General features: G+C 53.0%; 1 protein-coding gene across 1 annotated transcript; it reads right to left on the bottom strand.

Moving 5' to 3' along the window:
• Positions 1–299: 299 nt before the first annotated feature.
• PEX6 (peroxisomal biogenesis factor 6) lies at positions 300–20,753 on the bottom strand. Its single transcript, XM_064164658.1, has 17 exons — positions 19,839–20,753; positions 19,566–19,726; positions 18,272–18,355; positions 17,369–17,471; positions 17,050–17,186; positions 15,922–16,033; positions 11,434–11,642; positions 10,721–10,913; positions 9,997–10,073; positions 9,754–9,886; positions 6,159–6,364; positions 6,005–6,066; positions 5,509–5,617; positions 3,493–3,609; positions 2,862–2,939; positions 1,671–1,810; positions 300–916 (listed from the first exon to the last, which is right to left on the bottom strand). Exons 1-17 carry the CDS (start codon positions 20,721–20,723, stop codon positions 780–782), a joined length of 2,943 nt encoding a protein of 980 aa, XP_064020728.1. The 5' UTR covers positions 20,724–20,753; the 3' UTR covers positions 300–779.
• Between the last annotated feature and the right edge of the window lie 8 nt (positions 20,754–20,761).

Here is a 20,761-nt window from a genome sequence, read left to right on the forward strand (position 1 = left end):
TTCAGTGAGAAAGTTTCTCCTAATCTCCAACCTAAACCTCCTCTGGTGCAATTTGATGCCATTTTCTCTCATCCTACTGCTTGTTACTAGGCAGAAGAGACCAACAGCTACCTGGCTTCAACCTCCTTTCAGGGACTTGTACAGAACAAGAATTTCTCCCCTCAGCCCCCTTTCCTACAGTCCAAAGATTCCCAGTTTCCTGTTCCTCTGCAACACTCAGCCCACCCTGGGGCTCACAGGAACCGTCTCAAGTCCATGGATACCAATCAGCAAGCAAAGACCTGAGGCCAGGCAGTGAGCACCGGTGCCAAATCCCTGTGTTTATTCAGAGAACATGTGGAGCCCAGGCGAGTTGCAACAGCAGTGCTTTGTGTCCTCCTGCCCTCCAGCCAGCACCTCACTGGAGGCTGCCACACCCAACAGCCAACTGCCTCCAGACCCAGCTTCTTACAAACCTGATGAAGTTTGGGTCTTGCTCCTTACCAGAGTGCTCTGTCACCCATGGTGACACTCCTCCCCTCCCCATGGGGAAGACAGCCTGGTGTGCACCTAGCAGCCACAAAGTACTCCCTGAGATGTGAAGGGCCATTCCAGAACCCAGCAATGGCATGGCTGAGCAGAACAGCACTTCTACCAGACTTGGGCTGAAGAAAAGTGCACAGCCACATTTCTCCATTCAGGAGGGCCCAGGAAACACCAAAGTGCAGGTAGCCAGGTGCATCTGTGACTGTTCTCTCACACTCCTCAGCATGCTGTGCCCATCACACCTCCATTGTGTGCTAATAGGCTGCAAACTTCTGCTGGATGAGTTTGTACCTGAGCAGCTCCTGTTCAGAAACCGATGGCTGCAACCTCACAGCAGCTTGCAGGAAGTCTTCCATGGTCAGGATCAGAGCAGAGCTCTCAGTATCCAGCCCTGCATGAGAGAAAACAGGTGAAGGCTTGGAGCCAAGCACAGGCAGCTGGCAAGATCCAACAGCTTACTCCTCTCTTATCAACTAGGAATATCCTTTACAAAACAGGTGGTGAAGCACCTCCCCTACGGGGACAGGCTACGAGAGCTGGGGCTGTTCAGCCTGGAGATGAGAAGGCTCCAGAAGACTTCTAGTACCTGAATGGGGTCTACAAAAAAAGCTAGGGAGGGACTTTTTACAAGGGCTTGTAGTGATAGGATGAGGGGGAATGGCTTTGAGCTGTAAGAGGGGAGATTTAGACTGGAGATTAGGAAGAAGTTCTTTACAGTGAGGATGCTGAGATACTGAACAGAATGTCCAGGGAGGCTGTGGGTGACTCCTCCCTGGAGGTATTCAAAGCCAGGTTGGACAGGGCCTTGAGCAACCTGGTCTAGTGGAAGGTGTCCCTGCCCATGGCAGGGGGGGTTGGAATTAGATGGTCTTTAAGGTCTCTATCAACCCAAACTATTCTATGATTCTGTTGGAGTCTGAAAGGCAAACCTGTGTCTGTTTCCTTCCCCCTGAGGCCATGCCCTGGAGGTGAAGATGACCACATCTATACCAAGTACCTGCCTGACAGTAACCCAGAGACTGGGATTCAGACACGGCGCCACTGAGGCTCTCCTCACACAGCTCAGTTACAGGCAGGGGTAACTCCTCTCTCCCCCTGTGCTGGGCCACCCCAACATGTGGAGCAGGATGGGCTCAGGCTCATACCTTCCTCGATCCACTCCACCTTGCGTTTGACGGCACTCATCATGGCATCTGAGCAGAGGGCATAGATGTCTGCTCCTGTCAGCTGAGCTGGGCACTTCTCTAGGATGGCAGTGAGATTCACAGAAGGATCCAGTTTAAACCTGCCAGGAGAGAAAGCTGCAGCTGTAGAAGCCACAGAAACACCAGACCAGGAGAGCTACTGCAGCATGACCAGGCAAGAGGAACCAGAAGCCTCACATTTAGCTGCTGCTTTATTGTGCTCTGCATGCTCACAAAACCAAACCAAAGGTGCTGGTTGTTTTGGGGTTGTTTTTTGTAGGGCAGACACTTCTCTTTGAAACATCCCCACAGCAAGGTCCTCTCTCCTGCTTAAGGTGGATCAAAGGCAACTTTGAGTCCTCACTTGGAGAAATTAAGTGTTCCACATGCCTGGGAACAGCCGACAGCCAGGACTGGGAAGGAGCATGTTTAATTACAGACAACACAAAACCAGACAGGGAGCCTCCTGCAGCACACACACTACTGGCCAGCGTGATGGCCAGGCCACATGGGGTGAAAAGATGCTGGCAGACAGCCCACACCTGACCTAGCCTAACCTTCAAGGCAGCAGTGGTCCCACCTACTCATGACAGGGAGTCCCTGCAACAGCAGATTCACAGCTGCTCACCCAGCTGTGCTGTCTGGAACCTCTGCATCTGAACCACAGGCCTTGCTTTTCTTCCCTCAGAGATGGTCTCAGGAGCTCAGAGCAACTGGAGAAGCAACCAAACCCTGCTGCTCAGTGATCCCACATGACCAGCACGGGGGAAGACACACAGAGCAGGCTGGATAGCCCTCAGCATTGCAGGAGGAGAGGCAGCCAGACAAACAGAAATGGAGCTGCTTTCACCCTTGGAACTGCAAACAGCCAAAGGTGTGTTTGAGAAACTCTGACAGGAAGCAAGCAACACACAGCCTGGTGTGTTGCTGCACTGCCCTCTCATCACATTTACAAGCTGACTGAGGTACAGCGACTGGAGAACTCTACCAACTCCTCCACCTGCTATGAAAATCATCCCCAGTTCTGCTTCTAGCTGCCCCATCCTCTTTCCCTGCCTGCTGGCTGTAGGTCAGTGACTCAAGTAGCCCCGAGAAGACTATGACCCATTGGAGAGAGGTGGAAGGCTGCTGTGAGAGCAGAGGGTCACTCACTTCCTGGTGACAGCACTCAGCACCTGCAGCTGCGACTCACGATCTTCGTTTATGCCCACGTAGACCAGCTTGTCAAACCTGCCAGCAGAGAGAAGAGACAGCTGAGAACAGGCCAAGACAAACCTGCCACTGCCTCTCAGCACCAGAAAATGAGGGGTGGCCCTGTGGGGCAGCTCCTCTTTGATGCCAATCTCACGGATGACACAAAGCACAGGGGAGAAGTGGTCAATGTGCTGGAAGGTGGTGCTGCTCCTCAGAGGGACCAGGGAGGGCTGACAGCAGCCATGTGAAGTCCAACAACAGCAGAATCAAAGTCCTGCTTGATGATGGGCAAACTGCAGGCATGAGGACAGGCCCTGAAGAACCAATTCCTCCCTCCAGTTTGATGTCATCAGCAGGGCAATCAGCAGATTGGTGGGGGCTAACAAGCAGTGGCATTTTGTGTGGCTGCTACAGTCAGAGGATCTGGCCTGCCCTTAGCTTCCTACCTCCTCCACAAACCAGGGCCAGGGGCCTTTAGTGGGAACAGTCTCTGTGGAGGGGACATGGTGAGGAACAAGGCACAGCTCATCATTGCCTGAGGAGCTCCAGGGAACTACCCTGGAGCGAGGCAGAGTAGGATGTGACATACCTGCCTGGCCGGAGCAGAGCTGGGTCCAGAAGGTCAGGCCTGTTTGTAGCTCCAATAACAAACACATCTGTGGTGGAATGAAGGCCATCAAGCTCGGCCAGGAGCTGAGAGACAACTCTGCAGGGAGCAAGATGGGACACTCACAACAAGGCATTGGCACTTTGACAACCCTCAGCCATCAACTGAAAAGAGGAATAAGTGTGGCCACTGGCAGGTCACAGAACCACAGAAGGGTAGGGATTGGAAGGAACCTCTGAAGATCATCTAGTGCCAAAGCAGGGCCAGCCAGAGTAAAGCACAGAGGAACACATCCAGACAGGTGTGAAATGCCTCCCGAGATGGAGACTTCACAAACTCTCTGGGCAGCCTGGTCCAAGACTCTGCCACCCTCAAAGGGAAGATTTTTTTCCCCTTACATTTACATGGAACCTGCTGTGCTCCAGTTTGTGTCCACTGCCCCTTGTGCTGTCACTGGACACCACTGGGAAGAGTCTGTCTCTATCCTCCTGCCACTCACCCTTTAGCTATTGATCAGCATGAACGAGGTTCCCCCCTCCTCAGTCTCCTCTTCCGCACACTAAACAGCCCCAGCTGTCTCAGCCTCTCCTCCTCCTAAGGCAGATGTTCCAGTCCCCTCAGCATCTTTGCATCTCTCCTCTGGACTCTCTCCAGTAGTTTTGTCTCTCTTAAACCTGATACAAAACTGTGGCCTCCCCAGGGCAGAGTCGAGAGGGAAGAGAACCTCCCTCAACCTGCTGCCCACACTCTTCTGAATGCACTTCAGGAGGGAAGAGAACCTCCCTCGACCTGCTGCCCACACTCTTCTGAATGCACTTCAGGAGGCAAAAGAACCTCCCTGGACCTGCTGCCCACACTCTTCTGAATGCACTTCAGTTTGCATTCTCTTCCCTGAAGAGCTCCAACACAGCCATCCAGAGTTCTGTGTTGGGATCACTGTAAAGGGAGTGCAAACCCCTGGTAGCAAGATGACCTCTAGGGCCTGCGCTTCACTCTGAACCCTGCCAGGATGGCCACAGATGCTGATGCTTGCTCCCAGACCCTGGCAACACAGACCAAGTGCAGCTATGGCAGACATGGCTATGGCTCAGGTTATCACTCGGATGTGACTCCCTGCTATGTGGTACTGCACAGCATGCTCAGCTGCAAGGTTGTCCTGTCAGTCCATGCCAGGGACACCCTGGCAGGCCACCAGTGACACTGCCAAACAATGTTCAGGGTGGTGAATGGCACACACTGTAGACACAGCTCTGCAGCCACAGAGCTTAAGCTGGTCTAGCAGCACAGTACTTCAATGCCATACAGACCTCTTGGAACAGAGAGTGTCTCCACCAGTTTCTGGGCTGAGGTGCAGTGAGCAATGCTCACCACACCCACCCCTTCCAGAGCTGCTGGTGGTTTGTGTGTGCAACGATGGACACCAAGGGCACATGCAGAAACCTTTGCAGAACCCCTCCAGGGATGGAGAGAAAGATTAGAGGGGGACTATCAGCCCAGCAGAAGAGGCCTGGGGGAAACAACTCTCTTTCTGGGAATCACAGAATTGGTTTGGTTGGAAAAGACCCCTAAGATCATCAAGTCCAGCTTTCAGCCTAAAACCACCACAGCCATAAAACCATGTCCCAGAGTGCCATGTCCAAACATATCTCCAACCTGTACATATTTTGTTTCTACCAGAGGCAGCTGAAAGGTTTCCCACCACAGGGAAGGCAGCTGATAGCAGGAGAGCATAGCTGGGGTGTAAAGGATGACGTTGGAGAGGCCAAAGGGAGCAGCTGGAGGAGACTGTGTCTTAACCAAATGTTTGCACAACAAGCTTGGGCAATCGGGAACCTGCAGCAGGGTAAACAGCAGTACCAATGTCCAAGGAGAGCAGATGGACCATGTAGAGGAGCTGAAGGGAACAGAGAGAGCTGAGGTGGACTCTGCCTTGCAGGACAACCCTGTGCACACTCCCATCCAAGGCTGCTCTCCCAAGGATGCATGATGCTCACTCACCTGTCCATGACACCCCCTGAATCTCCACTCCATCCACGACTTGGGGCCAGGGAATCCAGTTCATCAAAGAAGATAATGCAGGGAGCAGCTGCCCTGGCTCTAGCAAACACTGGGAGGAGACAGTACAAAAGGTGAGGAAGATGTGGAGAAGCAGTCAGCAGCAACAGGACCTGCTACATCACCAGCAGTGAAGAGCTGTGGGTGGAAACCAGCGGCCCACTGCCTCACCAACAATAACAAGCAGGAGTGGGACAGGCAGCACTCAGCACAAAGGTGCCCAAAACTCAACCATGTCTCTGAGGGACTGCTGTCTCATCGGGAACATCAGGCACAAGAGCCAGAGGAGCAGAGCAAGCAGCAGGAAAAGCTGCAGAGAACAGAGTGGCTGTAGGAGCCAGCTGGGTCTGTGCCCTTGCTGGCAGCTGTGGGTGGGAGTTGAGAGGAGAGGTGGCTCCAGCAGCTCAGACAAGCCCCCCGCTCCCAGGCCCCTGCTCACCGCTGCGCACGTTCTCCTCGCTCTGCCCCACGTACATGTTGATGAGCTCCGGCCCTTTCACGCTGTGGGGCAGGGGGAAGAGGAAGCCAGTTAAAGCATGCCCATCTGCTGCCAGGAGAAATCAGTCCTGCTGCTTGACCCTCCTGCTCTTCACCTGAGGAACGTCATGGTGCACGTGGTGGCCACAGCCTTTGCCAGCAAGGTCTTCCCTGTTCCTGGAGGCCCGTAGAGGAGCAGACCAGAGCGGCACAGACCCAGTGACAGCAGCTCTGGGTGCTCCAGGGGCAATTGGATAGTGTCAAGGATCTCCTTCTTCACCTCCTGAAGCCCACCAACATCCTGCCAGGACACGGAGGGGATCTGCCAGAAGAGGTAGAGTCTCTGTCAGCATTACTTACTCAGTGGTGCCCAGTGACAGGACAAGGAGTAATGGGCACAAACTTGAACAGAAGAAGTTCTACCTGGAAATGAGGAGGAACTTCTTTAATTTAAGGGAGCACTGGAGCAGGCTGCTCAGAGAAGTGGTGGAGTCTCCATCTCTAGATACATTCAAAACCCCCCTGGAAGTGTTCTTGTGTGACCTTCTCTAGGTGATCCTGCCTTGGCAGGGGACTTGGACTCCAGGTTCTCAAGAGGTCCCTTTCAACCCCTACCATTCTGTGAGTCTCCCTTCCAAAGCAGGCCTGGGCAGCTTCTTCCAGTGGGTTACCAGTATCAGCCCCTTGTGCCACCAGCTGTGTCTGGCCATGCAGCAAGTCAGCCTCGTATGGCACTGCCCAGTTATCCCAGCTGTGGATCCCCCAGCATCCACATTACCCCTCTCCTAGCTTTGCCATGGGACAAACAAACCACACATGTCCCCAGGCAAGCTGCGCTGGCAGAGGTGGGAGAAGGGAGGGAGAGAAAAGAATAAAGAGAAAGAAATAAATGCAAAATAGAAAAATAATTTTAAAAGTGAGAGAAAAATACAAAAGAGAAATTAAAATGAAAGATATAAAAGAAAAAAAAAAGATCTTGTGTTCAGGACACCTCATCCCACGGGGAGGAGACAATGTACAAGAGTTTCACACCACAGCAACAAAACTTGGGCTGCTGAGACCTCTGTCATGTGAAGAACATGAGAGACAGACAGCCTGGAGGACACTGCAGATGAAAACTGCTGCTTTTAAAAAGGGGGCAGGATGTACAGACAAAGCTCTTGGATGCTCAGGAGAGACAGGGCTGGGCTCAGCTGCCAACACACCAAGGCACAAGCCATGTCCCTTCTCTTTCCTTCATGCTGAGCAAAAGAGTCTCTGAGGATGCTGCTGCTCTGCTCAGCATCAGAAACAGCAGGAATGCCCCAAGCAGAGGACAAGAGGACAAGCCACATCCTTTCTTTGCCTTCACAATGAGCAAAAGAGTCTCTGAGGATGCTGCTGCTCTGCTCGCAGCTTCACAAACAACAGGAATGCTCCAGCCTGCATGACAGATGCTCCTGAGAGTCAGAGCAGCATTCCTGGGAACCTGCAGAGAAAGCAAAGCCCCCAAATGCTTCCCCTCAGCTGCCAGCTTGGTGGGAGACAGGTGCCAGCATAAACGGAGATGGTAAAAATAAGCTGGAGCAAAATTCTCCCCTCAGCCAGTTTGGCTCTCCCTTCTTTGCTACTTGAGATGATGTTATCTCATGCTATTTCTGCAGCTGCCCAGCAAGTCCATCAGGAAAACCAGGCCAGAGAAGATAAGGATTTCCAAGAAATAATTAGATAGATAGACAGACAAATAACTCTTTTAAAACATAATGTCCAAGGCCCTCCTCCTTCAGTGTCAGTGGATAGATGGAAGCTTGTCCTCTCCTCTGCACTCTCACTAGTCAAAGCTCTACAGACATCAGCATGGCAGCTGGAAGGCCACAAAAGGTTATTTTCAGAGGAGAACATCCTAAGTCTAGGATGTGTGGTAGACACTGCTAGCAAGTGGAGGGTTGAAGTTAGCTCTCTCTAGGAGGCTCAAGCCCTGACTGCCAACAAATGTGTGACTAACAGACATCCCAGAATGGCAGGGGTTGGAAGGGGCCTCAACTCCCCTGCTAAAGCAGATTCACCTAGATCACAGGAACATGTCCAGACAGGTTTGGAATGCTTCCAGAGATGGAGACTCCACAACCTCTCTGTGCAGCGTGGTCCAGACTTCTGGCTCCCTCAGAGTGATTAGGTTTTCCTCATGTGTGCCCACTGCCCTATGTCCTAGTGCTGGGCACCACTGAAAAGAGCCCAGCCCCACCCTCTTCATCCCTACTCTTTAGATATTGATTAGTTTTAATGAGGTACCACTCAGCCTGCTCTTCTGCAGGCTAAACAGCCCCAGCTCTCCCAGCCTCTCCACATCAGAGAGATGCTCCAGTTCCCTTATCTTTGTGGCCTCCACTGGACTCTCTCCAGTAGTTGCCTGTCTCTCCTGAAGTGGGGAGCCCAGAACTGGACACACTTCAGCTGTGGCCTCAGCAGAGCAGAGCAGAGCAGGAGGAGAACCTCCACTTGTGCTAGCCAAACTCTTTTTAATGAACATCAGGCAGGACATCATTGACCTTCTTGGCAACGAGGGCACATTGCTGGCTCGTGGTGAACTTGTATTGCACCACCACTCCCAGGTCCTTCTCCACAGAGCTGCTTTCCAGAAGGCTAATCCTTCACCTGTACTGAGTTATTCCTCCCCAGCTGCAGGACTCTGCCCCTGCCCTTGTTGAACTTGTTAACCAGATGATAATGCAAGCAGGGAACTGGAAATTATGTGTGCTGAAAGTACCCAGGTCTGCTAATGGGCTTCCTGATCCACAGCCCATGGCTAAGAAATTGATAAAGGCTTGTAAAATCCAAACAAAATGAGCTCCTGTTCACACAGCTCGCTGCTGAGTGTGCTCTGTGACCATTATTTGCCTCCTAATGAACTTGGCAAACAAAAGTAGAGCTCATTTCAGTCTCCAGTACATTTCTGAATGAATGAAGAGCCAGAGTAGCTCCTGGATGATGACACCAGCAATGTGTCACCCTGCTAGGGCAGAGCTGCGAGTGGGTGGGTTGGGGAAGGTATCAGTATAACTGCTCCACCACCAGCATTTCCTGTCCTGTGCTGAGCTCAATCACTCACACTTGAGGGAATGGAGGCTCTGATTACTTTGCCTAGTCCTAACACCATGTCACCCAGCAAAACCAGTCCCTCCAAATACTGTCCCCTGGATGTCCAGCTGCCAGAGGCACATCAAACCCCTTCCAAGAATCTGACTGCTGGCTGTCTCTGACAGCCCATATCCCATTCCCTGAAGAACTCCCAGCTCTTCAAACTGCCCAGCTGTCAGGAAAGCCTGTGCCAGCTCAAGCAGCATCCAAGGCCAAGTGATAAGTCTAAAGTTTCTCAGGCATGTAGGGAAACTCCCCCACCAGCTTGTGCCCAAGCCAGGCAGCCACAGAGACCTCTGCAAGGCAGCCAAATGGCAGTCAAAAGGCTGAGCTGCACGGCTGGCACCTCCTGGCACCAGCCAACTAAGCCATCTCCAGTTAGAGGGGCAAGGGCTCCTCTGACCTAGTTCAAAGCCAAGAGGACGAGAAGTGCTAGTGGGGGAAAACCCACCGTGGGACTGCCTCCCACCCAAGGCTGGGGGAGTACATGGAAAGACAGAGCAGAAAGTGACCTCCAGAGCACAGCCCCATCTGGTGAGGTCTGTGAGAGGTATCTGGAAAACCAACCCCACTTCCTCCAACCCAGCATCCTACCTTTGGGGCTCCCACTGCTTGCGAATGGGCATCATGCAGCTGGTCCAGAGCAACGGCAAAGTCCTCCTCGAGCACTGGGAACCCAGCAGTGCAAAAATCTCTCTCCACTTCCTCATTCAGCCCACCTGGAAAACTGGTGAGGGAAGAGAAGGGAAGGACTCATGCTACACCCCACTGCTGGCCTGATCGAGCTGGATGCAGCCCCTGCCCTCCCACACCTCCTGCCCTGGTTGTCTGCACTACCTCAAGGCTTGGATGCGAGCACAAGCAGCCTGGCTGCTGTGGGACAACAAGGCACAGAAATCTCCCAGCACAAAACCCTGCAAATGCAGAAACAAACAGCATCAGTGCAGTCCCTGACCAGAGCTCCAGCCAGGCTATAAGAGGTGTGGGGGGAAAAATTCATAGAGCTGTTCTCTGAGTTCTGTGCTCTGGTCAAAGGCTTCATTGTTTTTTTCTATCAGCTCTGTCTCCTCCCTAGTATCAGGTGACAGAACGAGAGGAAATGGCCTGGAATTGTGCCAGGGAGGTTTAGGTTGGACATATCAGGAAAGCTTTCTTTCCTGCAAGAGTGGTCAGGCATTGGAAGAGACTGCCCAGGGAGGTGCTGGAATCACTGTCCTTGGAGGTGTTCAAGAAATGTGTGGATATGGCATTTTGGGACATGGTTTAATGGCCATGGTGATGTTGACAGTTGGACTTGATGATCTTATAGGTCTTTCCAGCTAAAACAATTCTATGATTCTAGCAGAGCTGAGCATCAGCCAACACCTCTGCAAAAGGTGTGCAGTCCTTAGGGACTAGAAATCTGCAGTTAAAGCTGACTGATGCCTGAGTACCAGGGCTAAGCAGAGAAAAAGTTGATTGGGCGGTGGGAATCACCCCCTTTCTCCAAGGGCATACAGGGAAGGTAGGCCCCAGCAATCCCAGCCTGCCCATCTCCATATGCTGCTGTGGGTTCACTCACTGCAGTCCTGCGGGCCAGCTTGGACAGGCTCACTTCTTTGCCCAGAGGCAGACTGACAGTCAGCATACCCAGCATTGCCCTCCTCTGCTCCTCTGAAGGGGCTTCGATTTTCACCTCGTGAAGAAAAGCAGTCTGCACATCTGTAGGAACGTCCTGGGGTGTGCAGGTTGTGCCAATCACCAGGACAGGGTGGCTGTCAATGAAAGGACAGTGTGTGTGGTGCCAGCTCTATAGAAGGTTCCCTCTGACACTGTCATCACCCACACCAAGGCACTCTTTCCTTTGAACAACATGCACATACTGGCCAAAGTGCCTTGCAGTCACTCTCCTCTTGCTTGCTCTTGAACTGCCTTGTGAGCTCTGCCTCCAAGTCAAGGTCCATTAAGTGACATCTTATTTCTTTGATGTCTCACTCTCTGTGTCCTGGTACTTGTCATTTGCCTCAGTTTCTGTGAGAGTGCAGCACCCTTCTGGGATGCCCAAGCCCCTTGGCACGCTTAACAAGAACAACTCAAACCAGCTTCAGACAAGGAAGCTTCCTGATGCGCTCTGACACTAACATGGACAGACAAGGGTCGTCTCAAGTACACAAAGCAACCCTGGGAGAGCCTCCACTGGATTCAGAATCAAGCAGGGCACACCCCTGATGTAACAGCAGCTGCTGCCCTACACAGTCAGCTCAGACATCCGCAGCAAGGGCGCAGCGTCCGTACCTCAGCGCTGGGTCTCTGTGCAGGAGCAGCTGTCTCAGAGTAGCGATAACCCTGGCGTCCTCCCCCAGCCTGTCCCGCTCCCTGCCGAGCACCTCAATGTCCTTCAGCAGGAGCAGGCAGGGCCGGCAGCGGCAGGCCCGGCTGAAGGCCAGCTGGACTTTCTCCTCCGTGGCTCCGCTGGTGTCACCGCACAAACTGACGCAATCCACCTGCCAGGCACAACACAACACACTGCGCTGCATGCAACGTGCACCCTTGGGAGACCCAGCACTGCACAGGAGCAGAAACTTGAACATAGGAAGCTCCACTTAACCATGAGGAGGAACTTCGAGGGTGACAGAACACTGGAACAGGGTGTCCAGAAAGATGGTGGAGTCTCTGGAGACTTCCAAGGCCTGCCAGGATGTGTTCCTGTGTGATCTGCCTTAGGTGATTCTGCTCTGGCAGGCAGGCTGGACTCGATGGTCTGCAGAGGTCCCCTCAAACTTCTACCATTCTGTGATTCATTTCCACATAGCTTTCCATGGGCAATTCACAGCTGAAAGGAGACCTAAGTGGATGTTTCCCACAGACAGATTCAGGATGTATCTGAAATAGGCACATTGAGGAGGCTCTGACATAGAAAAATGGCTGCTTCTTGCTTCTGTGCAGGAGGTGAGGGGGGAAGGAGGGTCTGGTCTGAAACAGGTGAGGCCAAAGGACTGGAGAGGTAGGTACAGTGGATGTTACAAAGCAGCAACCTAATCTGGAAGGGATGGAGAAGCTGTGGAAGAGGTCAAGAAAGGGAGAACAAAGTGACTCAGAAAAGGGCCAGACTGCAAGAGCTGAGGTTGTTCAGCATGCAGAAGAGAAGGCTCCAGACAAACCTAGCACCTTAAGGGGGCCTACAGGAAAGCTGGAGAGGAACTTCTGACAAGGGCTTGTAGTGTTAGCATGAAGGGGAATGGATTTAAAGTCAAGGTAGGCAGATATTAGGAAGAAATTCTTTCCAGTGATAGTGCTGAGACACTGGAACAGGTTGCCCAGGGAGGTTGTGTGTGACCCCTCCCTGGAGGTGTTCAAAGCCAGGTTGGACAGGGCCCTGAGCAACTTGATCTAGTGGAAGGTGTCCCTGCCCATAGCAGGGGGGTTGGAACCAGGTAACTTTAAGGTCCCTTCCAATCCAAACCATTCTGTTAAGAACAGTGCAAAGAACAGAGAGGGAGGCTCAAGAAAGTGTTCAACCCAGTGTCACACAGGCTCAAAGTGCAAGATGAAGGTAGAAGGTAAGGGGGTGGAAGTCAGAGGTGGCTAGAGGCCCAGACACGATTTACAAAGCAAACATTTGGTGAAGTCATCCAAAAAGGAGAGGTGACTGGTGAGCCTTGAACAGCAGCTTGAACACTGCTGAAAACAGGCAGTGGTGCCTCCTGGTGCTGCAAAGTTATGCAGGGAGAGTCAAAGTTTCTCCAAGATTCCTGAGCTTCATCCTCAGAATCATAGAATCAACCAGGTTGGAAGAGACCTCCAAGATCATCCAGTCCAAAAGGGTAGCATGGAGCAGGCAGAAGACTTCAAGAGCTGACACAAAGGGTAAGGACAGGGACAGAGAGCAAAGGAACATGTGCTGCATGTACCATGGACAAAAACAGCAGTTAGGGTTGTGGCAGAAGTATCTGTATGCAAATGCAGAAGGGACAAAGAACTTGTAATCACCAAGTTGTGGAGGTTACAGTGTGAAAGAATTACTGTGTCCTGGTAGGAAAGCAAGCAGAACAGCCAGAGGAGAGCAAGAGAAGGTGGAATGGTAATGTAAGAAAAGGAGAGGGCAAGATGGACAGCAAATATCTCTGGCTTCAATAGAGTCACAGAATTGCTTGAGTTGGAAGGGACCATAAAGATCATCTAGTTCCAATCCCTGTGCTATGGGCAAGGGCACCTCCCATTAGACCAGATTGCTCAAAGCCTCAGCCAGCCTGGTCTTAAACAGGGATGAAGCATCCACAACTTCTCCAGGCAAGTTGTTTTCAATGTTTCACCATCCTCAAAGTAAAGATATTCTTCCTAATCTCCAACCTAAATCTACCCTGCTCTAGTTTAGAATCATGGAATCATTAAGGTTGGAAAAGACCGCCAAGATCATGGAGTCCAAACATAACCCAACTATCACGACCACTAAACTATATTCTGAAGCACCAGACCTACAAGCCTCTGAAATACCTCCAGGGATGCTGAATCCACCAACCTCCCTGAGCAGCCTGTTCCAATGCCCAACCACTCCTGCAGGAAAGAAATTTTCCCCAATATCCAACCTAAACCTCCCCTGGCACAATTTCAGGCCATTTCCTCTCATTCTATCACCTGATACTAAGGAGAAGAGACCAAGCCCCACCTTACTCCAACCTCCTTTCAGGCAGCTTTAGAGAGCAACAAGATCTCCTCTCAGCCTCCTCTTCTTGGTGATAGTCTTTCAAAGCAGCATACAGGGCCAAGACCAGAGCTACAGCCCTGCACATCACACTAGGTAGTGCCCCAGTGCTCCTAGACACATCCTACACAGGGATCTGAAGGTCTCTACGATCCTGTAGTGGATCCCAAGAGCTAGGGCACATCTGCAGAGTGGCCACACCTCAGCACCATGAAGGACTGTGTCCAGAAGATGAGCTGCACAAGCAGCAGGACAAGGCTGGATTTTCCTCCCCCACTGAACCACTCTTAGGGCTTTACTTGGGTAGCAAATAAAAGTGAAATGTCAACTTCACAGGACCCAGCCTCTAAACATAAAGAAGAACCCCCAAATATCCCAAAGGCCTAGCTTGTTTTGAGTTTAAAAACTCACTCTAACTCACTACAGGTTTGTGCCTTTTGAAGGATGCCTCCTCCTTCATCTGTTTTCTCTTCCATTTCTGCTTCTCAAGGCCCTTCTGATAGGATCTGTGCAGTGGCCTCCTGCTGTGGCATGGTGTCCTCACTCATCTCCACAGCAGACATAACATTTGCTTATCTTGGACAATTCTTTCTTTCTCCAGAAACTTCCTTCTGATGCCGCTCCCCTTTCAGAGGCCAAGCACTGCTGTGAATGACTAGAGGGAGTTTTAGCGCTTGAGCAGGGGAAGGTAAGGATGGGAATAGCAAATGTGAACACTCTGCAGGCTGCAATGTTTTGAACCTGCTCTGATGCACATGCTCTTACCAAACTGGCTCTAGTGAGGCCACATCTTCAGTTTGGGGCCACTCACTACAAGAAGGATGTTGAGGTGCTGGAGTGTGTCCAGAGAAGAGGGACAAAGGTGGTGAAGTGAACACTCAAGTCCTGTGAGGAGTGGCTGAGAAAGCTGGAGGAAAGGAAGCTGAGGGGAGACCTCATCACCCTCTACAATTACCTTAAAGAAGGCTGGAATGAGGTGGCCTCTTCTGACATGTAGTAAGAGACAGGACCAGAGGAAACAGCCTCAAGTTGTGCCAGGAGAGGGACAGGTTGGGTATTAGGAACAATTTATTCCCAGAAAGGGGTATCAGGCGTTGGAACAGGCTGCCCAAGGAGTCACCATCCCTGGAGGTATCTAAAGGATGTGTGGATGTGGTGCTGAGGGCTGTAGTTTAGAGGCAGTGGCTTAGCAGTAGTGAGTTCTAGGAGAACAGTTGGACTTGATCTCAAAGGCCTCTTCCAACCTCAACAGTTCTATGATTCTATGCTCACAGTGACAGCAACACTAGCCAGTCAGTAGAGAAAGATACAAGTGCACCCCTGGGACAAACAAATCACTAAATTACTGACCCCAGAGCACTGGAGGCTACACACCAGAGGAAACATCTCTTCATGCTTATGTTCTTCCTCCTGATGATCTGCTACTGGCCAGCCTCAGACCCAGGTCAGGGGGCTAGATTACAGAATAACATAATCAGAATGCAAGTTGGAAGAGACCCCAGAGATCATCTGGCCCAACCTTTCCAGTGATAGTGAAATGAGATGACCCAGCACCCTGCCAAGCTGAGCCTTAAAGCTGGCCAGTGTAGGGCACCCACTGCTTCCTGCTTCCTTTGGGAGATGATTCCAATGTCTAACTGTTCTCATGGGGAAACATTTTCTTCTGGAGTCCAATCAGAATCTCCACAGCAGTAACTTGTACCATTGCCCTTTGTCTTTTCCATGGGACTCCTTAAAAACAGGGAGTCTCTACCCTCTTGGTAGCCACCCTTTATATACTGGAAGATGGTAGTAAGCTCTCCCTCAGGCCCTCTCTTCTCAAGGCTGAACAAACTCAGTTGTCTCATGATGGAGCTTTAGGTTGATCCAAGCACTGTCTCTGAGGTTCTGCCTATCAGCAATAAGAGCTGTGCCAGGGCTAACTGCTAAGCTCAATATGCTCAGACTCCTGCTGTCTGCACGGGAGCGGCCCCTGTGTAAGCCCATGTCCCACTTGCAGCAGAGGTGTTGCTATGGCTAACTTTTTCATAATTCTTCTTATTTTGCAATCTCACTAATCAACTGACCACAGGAGGAATTACCTTGAAGAGGTGGAGGTTGAGGGAGCTACACACAGCTCTGACAGCCACCAGTTTCCCACTGCCACTTGGTCCTGAGAGGAGAACACTGCCGGCCCCGCTCAGAGCACCTGCCCTGGAACACAGAACGGATTTTTCCAGTCACCTGGGAGCAGAGTCCCAGCCCTCCCAGTGCTCACTAGAAAGACTCAGTCATCAACTTGGGCATTGGCATTGAGTGCACCCACAGCAAGTTCAACAACACCAAGCTGTGTAGTGCAGCTGACACGCAGGAGGGAAAGGATCCATCCAGAGGACCTTGGCAGGCCTTGGGCACAAGCCAACCTCATGAGGTTCAACAAGACCAAGTGCAGGGTCCTGCATCTGGGTTGAGGCAGTCCCAGGCACCAATATAGGCTGGGCAGTGACTGGCTGGAGAGCAGCTCTGAAGAAGAGGACTTGGGGGTGCTGGTGGGCGAGAAGCTCAACACGAGCCAGCAGAGTGCAGTTGCAGCTCAGAAAGCCAACCAGACACCGGGCAGCATCAAGAGAAGTGTGGGCAGCAGGGTGAGGGAGGTGATTCTGCCCCTCTACAAAACTCTTCTAAGACCCCACCTGGAGTACTGTGTCCAGTTCTGGAGCCCCTATACAAGAAAGATATGGAGGTGCTGAAACATGTCCAGAGAAGGGCCACGGGGATGAGCAGAGGGCTGGAGGTCCTCTACTATGAGGACAGGCTGGAGAGAGTTGGGGTTGTTTAGTCTAGAGAAGAGAAGGCTCTGAGGAGACCTTACTGTGACCTACCAGTATCTGAAGGGGGCCTAAGAGAAAGCTGGTGAGGGACTTTTTAGGGTGTTGAGTGAAGATAGGACTGGGGAGAATACATCCAAGCTAGAGGATAGATTTACATCAGACCTTCGGAAGAAGTTTTTCACCATGAGGGTGGTGACACACTGGAACAGGATGCCCAAAGGCCTGGTGGAAGCCCCACCTCTGGAAGTTTTTAAGGCCAGGCTGGATGTGGCTATGGGCTACCTGATCTAGTGGAAGGTGCCCCTTCCCCCCTGCCCATGGCTCAGATGTTGGAACTAGATAATCTTTGAGGTCCCTTCCACCCCTGATGATTCTGTGATTCAGTGACTTGTAACTCACCGACTGTTCAGGTAAGGCCGAAGAACATCACAGAGCTGCTTCACAACATCAGAAAGTCCAGCAGGAGACAAACTACTCCAGAACTCATGGCTGTTATAGGCTGGGGCAGATGGGACAGCACTATTTGTTGAACCTACCTGCAAGGAAACAGCACTCTGTGGAACACCATTTGAGAGAATACAGGTACCAAGTGAAAGAGCATGTCCTGAAATGCCACTTTTCAATGGCAGGAGACACAAGCCTCCTCGGGCAACTTCAACATCCACAGCACAACCTCAGATCTCCTGCACACCCTCCCTGCTCTGCACTGATACCTTACCATATATAGAGATGTGTTCTGGGTGTCCACCAGATAACCCTCAGACTGCTCGCCTTCCACTGTGCCCAAAACCTTCCTCACTTTGAAGTAAAGCTCTGGCCACCTAAGGTTAAAAACAAGAAGTCTAAATTGATGAGTCAAGATTTTGAAGGCAGGAACAACACAGCTATCAACAAGAAGGCAGCTGAAAGGCACAGGTAAGCAGAGACACTCTTGCCTTCTCCCAGTACCCATATGGACCCTTTACAGGCCCCACTGTGCTGCCTGTCCAAAGCGACCAACAGGAGTGTCGACTTCTGCTGGCCTCTGCCCACGCAAGGACCTAACCTTCTTTCCTCTATCAAGAGCTGAAGACATTCTCTTTGTGCCACCACTTCTTTCACTACCAACTCCATGGGCATTGAACTGCAGCATATAAAACCTCAGAGCAGAGAGTCATAGATCACAGACTCACAGGATCATAAAATGGTAGGGACTGGACGACCTCTGGAGCACTGAGTCCAACACCCCTGTCAAAGCAGCATCATCTAGGGCAGGTCACACAGGAATGCATCCAGATGAGTCTTGAAAGTCTGCACAGAAGGAGACTTCACAACCTTTCTGGGCAGCCTGTTCCACTGCTCCAGCTCCCTCACAGTAAAGCAGTTTTCCCTCACATTTAGGTGAAACTTCCTGTGTTCCAGTTTGTGTCCACTGCCCCTTGTTCTATCACAGGATACCACTGAACAGAGCCTGGCCCCTTCGTCTTGACACACACCCTTCAGACATTTGTAAACATTACTAAGATCTCCTCTCTGTCTTCTCCCCTCCAGAGTAACTGACCCCAGGTCTCTCAGCCTTTCCTCATAAGACAGATGCTGCAGTCCCTTAAGTCCTCCAGCCACAGGATTTTTTGCCACTTACCTTAGGAATTTGTCTCCATTTACTTCTAAAAACTCAGCATATCCAAACGTTGGAACGCACAGGATGTCTCCTTCCTGGACAAGCCTACAAACATAATATGTAAGTAAACAGGGAGCTTCACCAGTAAAAGAGAGTAAAACCTTCCAGTTATGTCTCCTCCCCACCCCACAAGTTTGCACAGAAAAGAATGTAGCTGTTTGCAGCAGCTGATTCCTTTTCTAGATAGGGAATTGTCGGGATGTATCCAAAGGGTAGTGGAAGATGGCTCAATGTCCAGATGGAGATGGGTGACACCTGGTGTCTCTCAGGGGCCCACACGTGGACCAGTACTGTTCAATAGCTTTATCAGTGATAGAGACAGTGAAACTGAGTGACCCTCAGCATGTTTGCTGATGACACCAAGCTGAGTAGCGTGGTTGACAAGACTGAAGAATGGGATGTCATCCAGAGGGACCTAGACAGCCTGGATGAGTGGGCTCAGAAGAACCCCATGCAGTTAAAGCAAAGTGCAAGCTCCTACACCTGGGTTGGGGCAATCCTCATGATCGATACATGCTGGTGGGTGACAATATTGAGAGTAGCCCTGCAGAAAAGGATCAGGGGTGCTGGTGGATGAGAAGCTGGACATAAGCCAATGGTGTGCATCTGCAGCTGAGAAGGTAAACAGCATTCTGGGCTGAATCAAAAATAAGTGCAGCCAGCAGATTGAGAGAGGTGATTCTGTCCCTCAACTCTGCTCTGGCGAGACCTCACCTGCAGTACCGTGTCAAGCTTTAGGGGAACCCACACAAGAGGGATATGGACCTGCTAGAGCAGGTCCAGAGGAGAGCCACAGAGATGATCAGAAGGCTGAAGCACCTCTCCTACAAGGGCAGGCTGAAAGAGTTAGGGCTGTTCAGTCTGGACAAAAGGTTCGAGGGAAACCTTATAGCTTCATTTCAGTATCTGAAGGGGACTACAGGAAAGCTATGGAGGGACTGTTTAAAAGGGCTTGTAGCAACAGGAGTGGGGGACAATGGTTTAAAACTAGAGCAGGGCAGATTTAGCTTGGATCCGATGAGGAAGTTCTTTACAAAGGCAATGCTGAAATACTGGAACAGGTTGCCCAGAGAGGTGCTGGCCTTATCTCCAGAGACATTCAGTGTCAAACTTGACTGGGCCCTGGGCAATCTGCACGGGGGTTGGACAAAATGACCTTCGAAGATCCCTTCCGTCTCAGTGCATTCTATGAGCCTAGAAAACACAGGGTCCATGGATGGACCCCAGAACGGCCTCTCCTCCCCACCGAGCTCACCGGGGCGTTTCAAAGTGCTTGTACAGGATGCGGTCGTAGCCTCCCTGGGCGCTATAGGCTGGGGAGCAAACGATCTCCAGTTGCAGCTCCTTGGCAAAGGGAGGCACTGACAAGACGGACCGGCTGCCTTTCGAGTCCGCTGCATCGGTTCTTTCGTACCTCTGCGGAGGGTAAAAGAGCATCCCGTGAGACTTCGCCTCTGCCACCCAGCTCCTCTCTACCGAACCCAGAGAACCCGCGTCCCACCGCCGGGAATGCCTGATGCCGACTCACCCGCAGACGGAGGTGCGCGGCAGCGGTAGGGTCGCAGCCCAGGTTGAAGGCTAAGGCGGGGGCCAAGAGCGCGGCGCCGTCCGCCGGGCCGCGGCGGGCTGCCCGCGGGTACTCCCAGGGCGGCGGCCGGGCCAGCAGCGCTGCCAAGTGCTCCCGGGCGCACCCCTCGGCGCCCACTCGCACCCACTCCCCTTGGAACAAGCCGAGCGCCAGGAGCCCGCGCCGGCTCACCCACACCTCCGCGCCGCCGCCCGCCCCGCCGCCGGGAGCCGCCCGCAGCCGCGGCCCGGCCGCCGCCGCCGCCGTGGTCCCCCCGCCGGGCCCGGCGGCGAAGCGGGACACCAGGGGCGCGGCGGCGAGGCGCCGGCAGGGGGCGCCGCTGGGCGCGGGCTCCCGCGGGGGCGGCGGCGGGGCGAGCGCGGTGCGCGTGCCGTTGCCCAGCAACCCCTGCAGCGCGGGCCGCGCCTCCAGCACCAGCGGGGCCGGGCCCGGGCCCGGCACCGCCTCGCCCCGCCGCACCAGCACCGCGCCGCCCGCCGGCCTCCCTGCCCGCCCCGTCGCCCCTAGCAGCACCCAGGCCAGAGCCGGCGGGCGGCGGACCGGCCACACGGCCACTCGCCGGCCGGCCGCCAGCCCCAGCCGCCGCAGCAGGCTCCCCTGCAGCCACAGCTCCACGCCCCGCCGTCCGCCCGCCTCTAGCGCCACGGCGCTCAGCAGCACGGCCTGCGCCCCGCCGCGCCCCGCAGGACGCACGGCCAGCACCAGCCCGCCGCCGCCCTTCCCGCGCAGCGCCGCGCAGAGCGGCGGAGGAGCCAGCAGCAGCGCGGTGGCCGGGGCCAGCTCCGCCGGCGGCGCGTCCAGAGGCCGCAGCACCGCCACCGCCATAGAGCCGCAAAGCCCAGCGGGACGGGCGGGGCGGCCCC

Source organism: Pogoniulus pusillus, chromosome 25, assembly GCF_015220805.1.
Source record: "Pogoniulus pusillus isolate bPogPus1 chromosome 25, bPogPus1.pri, whole genome shotgun sequence".
NCBI classification, from domain to species: Eukaryota; Metazoa; Chordata; class Aves; order Piciformes; family Lybiidae; genus Pogoniulus; species Pogoniulus pusillus.